At 38.6% G+C, this 11,634-nt stretch overlaps 1 protein-coding gene across 1 annotated transcript in view; it reads right to left on the reverse strand.

Annotated features, from left to right (window-relative positions):
- Nucleotides 1-1,301: 1,301 nt before the first annotated feature.
- tlcd1 (TLC domain containing 1) overlaps nucleotides 1,302-11,634 on the reverse strand; it is a 16,095-nt gene continuing 5,762 nt past the window's right edge. Inside the window, exons 3-4 of the mRNA XM_020620741.1 lie at nucleotides 7,493-7,575; nucleotides 1,302-2,958 (exon numbers count right to left, since the gene is read on the reverse strand). Coding sequence (XP_020476397.1) covers nucleotides 2,554-2,958; nucleotides 7,493-7,575 — 488 coding nt within the window. The 3' untranslated portion in view covers nucleotides 1,302-2,553. The remainder of the gene's footprint in view (nucleotides 2,959-7,492; nucleotides 7,576-11,634) is intronic.

An 11,634-nucleotide genomic window follows, 5' to 3' on the forward strand; every position in this document is an offset into this window, starting at 1 on the left:
AAGGTTGTCATTCATATCTTAAAAAATGGGGTCTAGTCTATAAATGTATTATTACTTTGCTAACAAGCAAATAAGATACACACTGTGAGCATATTCTTCCATTACTCCACATCAGGTCTAACTACTTGTGATGCAGTATAAGTACTGATTGTGCAGCAGTCTGCTCATGGTGCCCACTTTCTGGTGAGCAAAATAATCAGACTGTTAGATGGCAGGAAGATCCAGCTTCAGCTCCACTTGTGTCAAATACAAACAGATTTAATATGAGAATTACATATAAGTACAATAATCTGTCCTGCAATGTTGTGTGCTACCAGTTCAATTGGTCCCTGTACAACATTATGTACCAGTGAAGTCACAGCATCCCTTCAGCCACAAATGGCTTCATACAGACAGATGCAGAGGACAAACTCTATATACACATATTAGTAAAATGTGAGTCTGTTGCTGCTAGAATTCAAAATCCAGTGTCAGAAAATCCCAGCTGGTGGGTCCTTCAAACATCCATGGAGAGAAAAATTAATGAGACTATAATGTCCCCTATATAAAAACACTGCTCACCCATGCAAATTGTAAGGATGACAACATATAGCTAGGTTGTTAGCTAACAGCAGTAGTGACTGCTATCTGCAGTTTCACACCGCAATTGTAGGCTATGTGTTGAACTATTTATCACAAATGCTTGATGCATTAAATAGTATTGACATTTTGGGAAATATACATGTGCTTTCTTGTCATACACGTGCTTTCTTTTCTGAAAGCTCCACTACATCCAAAACACTGAAATATAATAGCTACTGTATAGAAAATGTGAAGTTTTCATCACGCTGTGTTGAAGTTTGGGTTAATTTGAATTCTGAATTGAATTTTGGGAGCACCGTGCTTATTATCAATCATAGAAATATACACTACATACATCTATAAGTTTAAATTTAAATAAATAAATAGTATCCCATATAGTTACATACAGAAGCAGATGCTTCAACTATTTCCAAACGTCCACTTCAGTGTTCAGTTTCAGCAGACAGGACAGAAATTGATTCATCTGCGGTGTCTCTATTATGTGCTGACAGCTGCTAGCTAGCATTAGCTCCCAAACCAAGAGCTGAGATCAGTGTGCAGTCATGTTTCAGTCTGTCACTTTGGTCACTACTCTCCTCTACTCTAGGTCCGCTACGAGTTTGTTACAGTTAGCTTAGGTTATCCATTCTGAATTACCACAGTCAGTAAAGTGGGATTTAAATGATTTAAGCAACTTTTTAGCCAAACAAAATAAAAATGTATGCAGATAAATACTGTCTAAATGGTGCCCCCATCCCAACATTCAGCCCAGCGTGACATACTGTACATCCACATTCCCTATTGTGCTATACTAAAAAGCACGTAGCATTATAACACTTTGTTCAGATTGCACTACTGTATAGTAGCCATTATTACTCTTGTGTTTAGCAAACAATTTGCTTGTTATGATACTGATCCATAAAATATAAAATACAGTCCATAATACAGCAGAGCTTCCGTAAAGCTCACCAATTAACACAATAGGTCTTGTTGGCTTAAACTGTACAAAAACCAGTGGCAGGTTTTGTTACCTTCAGACAGAGCTAGGCCAGCTGTTTCTTTATGTCTTTATGTTCATCTACACTAAGCAAATCTAGGCTAACTGCTGCTGGTTGTCCAATGGTATCTATCAGTACACTTATATCTCAGCAAGAAAGCAAATAAGCCTAGTTCCCAAAATGTGTATTGCTTATATGATGCTGAAATTTAATCTTAAAGCAGTAGTTCAACATTTTGAAAGCATTAAATGAAAATACTGATATTCCTCTTGTGTCTGTGAGCTAAATATACTGTACAGTCCCTAACAGGTATCTTAGCTTAGCACAAATTCTGGGAAACAAGGGGGAAGCAGCAAGCCCAGGTCTATGAAAACACAGTAAAAATGCCTCTACCAGCCCCTCTAAATCTCATTAATTAACATATCCAGTTTGTTTAATCTGTACAAAAACATAAGTCATGCTTTTATGGGAGGTTTTTCAGGCTAGCTGTCTCCCCATTGCAGGTCTTGATGCTAAGCTAAGTGACTGCAGGCTTGCTTTGTATTTGCTATATAGCCACGGGAGTGGTTGGAGTCATGGAGTCAGTCTTGTCACCTAACTGTTGCCATGAAAACTGCAAAGCATATTTAGCAAAAAAGTGAATGAATTTCTTTAAGGTTACATGATACTGAAAATCCATTTTTAATATGCTAAAACTGGTAACACCTCAAGGGTTGAAAGAAGTTCAATTTTGGCTTCAATTAAAGCTGTGTTGTTGCATTGTATTTTCCCAGTAAAAAGCCAGTTTTCTGACTTTCCAGAATTTCAGCAAAACAGCACCTAAACAAGGCTGCACCTGGCTCCTATTTATTGTTTTGAGGGGAGAGGTTGTTATTTGGCAGTGAGACAACAAGGGAACCTGTCCTTATGAGGAATGGTGTCAGTTACAATTTAAAAAAGTCAAAATGTGTAAACTCTCACCCTAAATAAAAACATGACATAGTCCTATAAACCATCAGTCACTGAGAAACTTTTTGGAGTTGTTGTTATGGATCCCATTCTGTTCCACATAGCTTTTACTCCGGGGGAAGAAGTCAGCACGGAGCAGGCGGTAGAAATAAATCAGAATCATAATATTCATCATCATCATGGAGACGAGGAAGTATGCACCGTGGTCCAGCCAGTCGTAATTGGCGATGATGTAGTAGGAGAGGTAGAATTGGGTGCTCAGACGAAATATGATGTAGGTGAAAAGGTTGACACATTTGTTGATGCGGTATATGTTGGAGGACTGGGCACATGCCAGTTTCAGCATCAGCCTCAGGTGCAGGGTGAGACTGTTGACCTCCACCAAGAGAGCAATCACAGCGCCAGCTACATACCGCTGAGTGTAGAGGGCATACATGAAACACCAGATCACCTGAGAAGAACATGAACAAAGACAAGTGGAAATGTTACCATGATAATTACAATCACTTTATTTGGCCAAGTATGCTATACACACTGTCATTGTTTGCTTAATTTGACCTGTAAAGCACACTGTAATTTTGTTAAGAAAAGTGATACACAAATAAAGTTGACCATCAGTATTGTTAGAATGTGTCAGCTAACCAAAAAAAGAAAAATCCTTTCTCAGTTACCTCTATTTAACTAATGAACAATCATTATAATTTTGGATTCTATAGAAGTATATTATATAATTATTATTATTATTAGCAAATGTGTGTTGAGAAACTGATTGGCATCGTGACTTGCTCAACAGTCCATGGTCGCTGTTGTCTGATTCTCCCTTTTATGATACCCTATACGGCACAGTATTTAGTGCTGTCGCCAAAAATACGCATAAGATTTGTACATGTGCAAAAAAAACTGAATGTAAATTCCCTTATTTAGCTTCAAGAGCCAGAAAAATAAATGATGTTTCATTTCATCAACTCTTCATGTGGTTCTTGATTAGCTGCCTTGACTTAGTTCACTACTACTGTGCAGGGTTTTCTTTTCCATGATCTTACTGCAAAGCTGCAAGGCAGCTTTCAATGTGCACTAGTAGCTATACAGTTTACCACCAGATGGCAGAGGCACCTAGTCATATTAATCGTTTCATTTCTGGGCTGTAGTGCTTGTGGTTGCAATTTTACTGCGGCAAGGAAGACAACGTTGGAGTCTTGTGTGTTTGTTATAAGTACACTACCAGTCCAAAGTGTAGCGCGCATGTTTCAGTTTTGTTAGTTGCTGTCACAAGTAATGAGCACGAGGCAATGAGCCTGTGTGCCTGAGCTCAGGGCAAAAACTCCTGCTCTACACACAAAAGCATGATCTGTTTTTCCAGCTGTTGAAGTGTAACCCCACCTACTCATAATAAAAGTGCATTTACACTAAGATTTTTGAGTGCATTTGCAGATTCTTTTCTACATGTACAAATCTTATTTGCATCTAAGGATTTGTGCACACCGTTACAAATTTCAGTGCATTTTTACAGATTTGTGAACTTTTACCCATTCCACAAATCTTAGTATACTTGCATGGAATCAAATATATGACATAATGATGTGAATTATGTCAGCACCCCAATAATATATTTAGAAAATTTGTCACTACTCAATACTTAGTTTTGAAACGTAAACACAACAGAATTTTTTTTTGCATTGAAACAACTTGAATTTATATGGCCTGAAACTGATTTTGTAAAATTCTCAATAACCACTTCACAAGTTGTGACATTTAATAATTATAATTTATTTTATTTTATTTTTACTTTAATTTTCAGTATACATTATTTCAGGATTATCCAATTCAGATAGGAAAATATCATGCCTAAATATTCAAGAACTATATTCAAGTTGTTCTACTTCAACACGCTGAATTCAGGTCTAAAAATTCAAGCCAACTCACAAACTTGCATCTCAAATACACTTGTCCAAATTCTGATGATCAAATTGAAAACTAACTTTTTAAGCATTTGAAAATAGCTTTACATGTGCAAAAACTAATTTTGGGCGATTTAGGAACAGTGGAAACATATTGTAACTATAATAGTGGGCAATCACCACCTTGTTAGTTGTTCATGTATGCATCCAATAGATAAACAACATCATCATTCATTTTGTGTTCTGTGTCTGCTAAGTTTGAAATTCACTGTCTTTGGTTTCTAACAACTCCTGAGGGAAACATCCCGCTCTTAAGCTGCTAAATGCTGCTCTTCACCAGCTAGTCGAGGTGTGTCAGTCTGCTGTTTGCAGCTGTGCGGGAAGTGTGCATAGGAATTTAGAACCTCTCTCTGAAAACAGATGCCTGCTGTGACCACACACACAGTAAGGGCGCTATCTTCCTGAAATAGGTTGTAGTAGTAAACTTGTCTAAATTCCAGGCTCAAGGCACATATGGCCATGTTCAACAATGTTTGCAGTTTTGTAAGCAGCCAGGCACTACCAGGTACATTGTGGAGGAGAGGCAGAGTACATTATTAGAGAGAAGAATGGAAAGGAGCGGGGACTGGCTTTAGTTACTGAATGTCCAATCAAACCAGCTCCTCTTAAACCCTTCAAAGAGCAGGGTGGAAACCTGACTGACTGATTACACTGATGTCATAACATGGAAACATACAGTTGAGTGCGTCTGATCAAGCTGTATTAGAGCAAGAGTTGCATGGGTGTGTCCATATTTTTTAAAAATCTTTATCCTTGGTTGTTTTTTTGTTTTTTTATTGAAAAAAGTAACACATTAACAAAACAGTGGTGAACATGGGAGACAAGACAACAGATACATGACATTACAAAAAGATTTTTTTGGATTTCCAGTTTTGAAAGATTGTTTTCTTGGCAATAGCTAGAGAAATGAGGAGTGGGCTTTTGTATTTAATTGGTAGGTGGTCAACATCTGTGATATTACTAAGCAAAGTGATGGAGAAGGAGGGATTCTACAGCCCAAGATGGTGGAGAGTTTCTCTGTCACTGCTACGTGTCCAGAGGGAATAAACTGGTTGGCAGGTCCAAGTAGCATGAAAGTAACTGTCGGTGCAACCTAGATTGCATTGTGAGCAGATGTCTGTGTCAGTGAAACCCATTTTGAACATGTTACTTTGTGTAATATGGGTCCTATAGATGGTCTTGTATTGTATAAGTTGTAAGTTTACATTGCTGGTCATAGAAAAGATGTTATTGCAAGTTTCTGTCCAGAATTTGTAGCTGAGGGAGAGAGTTAAATTGTTTTCCCATTTGAGTTTTGGTATTGTTATTGTTGAGATATGAACTGGTTATTTTCAAATAGGTGATGTAAGTGAGTGATTCCTTTGTGTTGCCATGCTGGGAAATAGATAGAGTTATTATGCAGTTGGAAATCAGGGTTGTGCCAAATTGGAGTGTATCTACATGGTACAAGTGATGATTTAGTGATTTTGTTTGCTTTCCACCAGGCTGTCAGAGTTGAGAGGATTGTGATGTTCTTACAGTAATTCATTTTCTTAGTAGAGTTTGGTAGAAAAGGGAGGTCTGCAACTGAGTTATATGAGTGTGTCCATATTTATTTTGGTAAGTTGATGACGAGGAAAAATGGTTCAAGTGCCCATGCAAGTACCAAAAGGGTTGTACTTGATCTCCTCATTAACATTTGGCGGATTGCTAGCATACTGGCAGACTTGCCATGTCGAAGGAAATGGATCTGCTCGTGTGCAAGATGAAAGCGCACAACCATTATGTTATGGTTTGTGGTCTTGCATCATGTTCGGTGCTTTTATTTTGGGTAGTTTCTTGTCCTGTGTCACTTAACCTGCCCCAGCTTTACCCCGGTTCACAATCCCCATTCATTGTTTCCACCTGTTGCTCATTATCTTTGTTCCCTATAGGTACTGTATATTATATTAAAATTAAAACACATCATAACATGGTAAAAGCACCCATTAACTAGCAATGATGATATGACTGCTGACCACAGACCTGGTTTTTGTTGGTCAGTGGTGCAGTCACTTTGTGCGGCTTTCACAATGTATTTGAGAACATTTCATTAAGGGGGATGCAAACTTTTACACTCAACCGTATGAGAGGAAAGATTCTTTCCCTGTGTCTTCTCCTCCTGCCAGTTATCTACTCCACTGACAGTGACAAAAATATTTCTGTAGAAGTAGAAGTCTCTGGTCCTGTAACCAGCAGCAATTATATAGACTAGCACAGTGCACTGTCCCTGTTAAATAAATCAACACACGCACAAAAGATCGACAGCAGTGCTCATGCATTAAAACAATGTTCCACAAAGGAAAACCTAGTTTAAAATTATTTTAAATTTGGATGAAGAAATGTGAATTTTGTGAAAATGTGTCTTAAACACGTCACAGTGCATCTTGGCAATTTGACCTCTGGTGTTGCCATAGAAAGACAAAGTAACAAATGATTACACAATATATATGTTACTCAGATGATTAACAGGAAATGAAAGTACACTAGATATTAAAGGGATAAACACTGAACAAAACACATTCCCCGTAATTTAAATAAGATGACAAGTCTGCCATGTGATCTCTGGAGTTTCCCTTAGCTTTTGCTCAGTGGCACCACAAAATGCATTCAGCACATCGCAGGCGGCACAACCTTTGTTACTTCCTTGAAACTAATGCCTGTATCGGAATGTGTTTGTTTGGTGGATACTTGATTAGTAATTATACTGTACTCAGTAAAAATCAGCAACATCATATGAAACAAATTTCTGAGGCTTAAACGCAGGACAGTATGAGTGTTGGGCAGTATTTAATCCAACATGGCCAGATTTATAACATTTTGTTTTTATTTTCACTCTCGCTTCTTCTCCACTCTTTTACACACACATGTGAAACAGCTTATCTGTGCAGCACATTTAATTAGTCATTAACTTCCTTTTGTTGATCTGCTGACCTTAACATGGTGACTATGATATCTGGAACTGGAAATGCAACCTTTTAAAGCACAGCCACAGGCATGCTGTCTTACCAGTGCATGATGAAGTAAGAATTCCCACGATCCTCTTGCATGTCCTGTTACAATAATATCTCCTGCATCTTGCACAAAGTATCCTGAGAAGAAAGAAAAACAAGACTGACTCTGCCACTGGTCTAAGTCATGTAGGGTCAATCAGCTAAATAACAGTTTGGTCAAAATGTATTTGAGCTAGCATCAAGCAACCACTTCTAAAGTGCATATTCAGGAGATGCACTGGTAGAAAGGTTATCTGTAGATGCACAATATGTGGATAACATTCTTTTGGTTGGAGCACAGTATGCTGAAGGCCAGGTTTCAGGTTAGCTAAAATTGGCAATCTGAAAACATCACCTTGGGCTGTGGGGGGAGCAATTTTAGAGGGCATTTCAGTTTTTTACTCTGGTCAAGGTCACAGACTCTTAATTTGGTGGGTGAATTGGTGTGACAGCCATAGCCACGGGCATTATGTTTTAGGGCTGTCTGCTACTCCGTCAGCCCCATTCTCATTAACACAATATCTCACTGAGGGAATGTCTTCAAATTTGGCACAAACGTCCACTTGGACTCATGGATGAACTAATTCGATTTTGGTGGTCAGAGGTCAAAGTTCACTGTCACCTCACGCCCATCCCATACTTGTGAACTCCATATCTCAAGAATGCCCTGAGAGCGATCTGCCACAGCTCGTTGTAGTGATGGTGAGAAGAGCTATCCAACAATGGCTTTGATTAAACCCTCGTTCTCCTCTCCATCACTGCCTCCACACTGTCCTGTTCCAACCTCATCACCTAGCTACCCTTCCTTACACTAACAGCTTGATGAGACAGCTGACCACAAAGACCAGAGCATTGATGACTACAGACTGATAAAAGATCTGTAGGAGTCTGTTGCAAGCGGAGGAAAATGAATTGATGGATGGAGTCTGTTGCACACACTGAAGGATGGGAGTCTTCTCAGGAAGTACAGTGCTCTGCATGTCCCTCCTTAAAGAGGGATTCAATGTAGTGAGTCCAGCACATGTTTTTATTTAATTGGGGCCCCGAGGTAGGTGTCCACCCTCATCACTTCCTCTCCTGGATGACAACCAGTACATAAGCATCAGAGATGGGCATAGAGACCTCTGTCACATCATGTAGCAACAATCACCTGCAGCTCAATATCAGCAAAACCAATGAGCTTGTGGTGGACTACCAGAGGAACAGGAGGCCCCTGTCCTGGTTGTCATCCAGGAGAGGATGAGAGTGGAAGACTAAGGAAAGGGGGTAGAAAGTATACTGAGAACAGTCAAAATCCAGCCTGCCACAGCTGTTATAGGCGTGTTTAGCTGACTGTATGGACACTGATGTTGCAGATTTTCCAGATGAAAGTATGTCCGCCTCTGGAGTAAATTACTCAGAGGTTAGTCTTCAGAAGACTGAAGTACAAAGTATACTGAGATGAGATCAGTGGGAAAAAAGCCATCACAGCGGCCAAGAGGCAGTACAGAGAGAAGCTGAATGGCTTCTATTCTACTGCTGACCACGGATGGATGTGGCAAGGCCTGCAGCACATCACAGACTACAGGACCACCACCAGCACATTAGCTCCACAGACAGCCTGCCTGATGACCTCAACACCTTCTACACCCACTTTGAGACCTCCAGCCACAACACAGAGAGGAGGCACACACACACCTGACAAATAAACACTTTGACCTCTGACCTTGACCTGTATGACTGAGAATCTGCACGTTCAAATACAAGTGTTTGTTTTCTCAGTTACAGTTTTGTTTTCAATGCCAAGCTTTATTTTTTGGTGCCAAAGACTAAAGTCATCGATCTGGCGCCATAGTTCATCTGTTCTGAGAATCAGGTGAAAGGGGTGGATCTTCTTGTCTCTGATGAAATCAGCAACTGCAGTTTTACACCACCACAGAAGGTTCAGTTTGATTAATGTATGAAAGAGGCAACACTCTCCCACATTTATCTCATGCATTAAACTAAAGTTGTAACTATTAGTTAATTCATGACACACATTATAGATACCGGCTTTCATCAGAATTAATTTGACAGTTCTAGGTGAAAGGTTATCCAATCAGAAGCGTTGTGTTTTTACAACCTGTGTTTTTTGTAAGAGAGGTGAAGAAAAAACAGGGTAAAACACTCAGACACAAGTCTTACACTCAGTCAGTCAGGTTGTAGATACTTCACACTTTGACATGAATCCAGGTAGCCCTTGAAAAGAAAAAAGTAATGCAATTTTAATTTTTATGTTTTACGAAAACGTGTATGTTAACCAAGATCATTACATTCATATCAGAGGCAGCTTATCGCAGCATTAACGGTATGCGTCCCTAAGAGCAACACAGTAAGTATTCTGTTGCGTCTACAACCCTTTGTATATATATTAGATATAATCCTTCCCCTTTTTTGAAAAAATGTTTTTTTTATCCCAGGTAGACAGCTATTTGAGAGCGTATGAACAAGCTCTACATCAAGAACAATCACTCGAGAGACTAAACTGCGAGGCATCCGGTAAGTTTAAAGAATCATGTTTAAAATATATACACCTCATGCGGAAAATAAATACGTGTTCTCTATTCTCTAAAAAAGAAACCGGCATGGGTGATGATAGTTAGAAATTCACCCAGCATCTCTAAGAATTATGTCCACATTGGATGATTAGGCATTTCACAATTTTTACCTGATGCTAAAGTAGCATAGAAACACAAGATGCAATGGCCTGCTTAGTAAAACAAACAACAAAGTTCACAGATATGATATACAGTTTAGATTTACTGACTTACACTTTCAGAGAATTTCATTATCTCAGATGTCCACAGCAAATAGCAAAACAGCAAGTGCTGGTAGCACCATCAGTGTACTTACTGTGATGAAATGTAAACAAATATAGGCTAAATAAAAAGACTGATGCACACCACAGTGTAACTAACTGAATCCATGGCCATGTAATTCCTGTTTCTTGTACATGTTGAGTTTCTATTTGCTCATTAAAGTGAAGACTATTAATGCTTAGCCCAACATTATCCAAAAGAGTTGATAAATTCACAGCATAGCATAATTGATGTAAACCATCAGTGCAAAGATTTTGACTGACAGGTAATTAGCAAATAATAATTTGGTATTGGAGGAGGGTGGAATGTATCTGTAGCATAGCATAATTGATGTAAACCAACTAGACATCAGTGCAAGTCATTTGACTTGACTTCTAAGTTGCAAACTGTATTTTCATAAGTTGTGATCAAATAATAATGTTGGTAATTACATCAACTTAATTATGCATGTAATTTAAACTCAAATTTAAGTAGTCTTAACTGTAAGATTTGAGTCTTATAGACTCTAGTTACTTTACAAGCTTTAGTTACTTCTCATACCTTTAATTTCCTTTAGTTAATTTTCACAACTTTGTTTTCCTTGTTTATACATATTACAGCTGTATTGATGATTGTCCAGAACTACTGAGCTTTGGTCATTTTTAATACATTTATTTTCCTTGCTTATATATCTTACAGCTGTATTGATGAGAACCAAGTGATACTGAAGTAGAAACTGCCTGCTTTAACTTCTGTGTAGAGACAGTATGTCTGCATCTCCAGGAAATCAGAGAGCCTATTTACATTTTAACAGAGATCTGTTGGCTTGTTGTTGTTGTGTACATCTTACCATCATATTTTTTTCTTATGCTTGTGTGTGTGTGTGTGTGCATATGTATAAGGCTTAAAATAAAAGTAATAGCTCAATTGATTATCTGAATTCAGAAGTAATATTATCTGTTGCATACTAACTTATGCTATAATGTTTTGTTTTGTCTTGTTTTTGCTTTACAAGGACAATGACGAGTTTGAAGCCAGCCTTGAAAGGCAAGTGATGAAAATTGCTATCATTGGTGACCGGTCTACCCCCCTGCATTTGACCACTGGATGGCAACCATTGTGGGGAAGGAGCCCAAGGTGCTGTGCTTTGCTGATGGGCATAATATATGCTCTCAACCTGAGCTACGGAAAGGAACTTGAATACACTTTTGAAGTTGTTCCTTGACCTTGATGGACTGAAAGCCAGTGCAAAAAGTAATGAGTCTCAAGAACAATATTTTCTAAAGATTCCATCCGTTTCTGAACACTGCCACTTTTTGACATTGTTTTGTATTTGGAAGTC

The sequence above is a fragment of the Monopterus albus genome, unplaced genomic scaffold (assembly GCF_001952655.1).
Source record: "Monopterus albus unplaced genomic scaffold, M_albus_1.0 scaffold246.1, whole genome shotgun sequence".
In the NCBI taxonomy this organism is placed as follows: domain Eukaryota; kingdom Metazoa; phylum Chordata; class Actinopteri; order Synbranchiformes; family Synbranchidae; genus Monopterus; species Monopterus albus.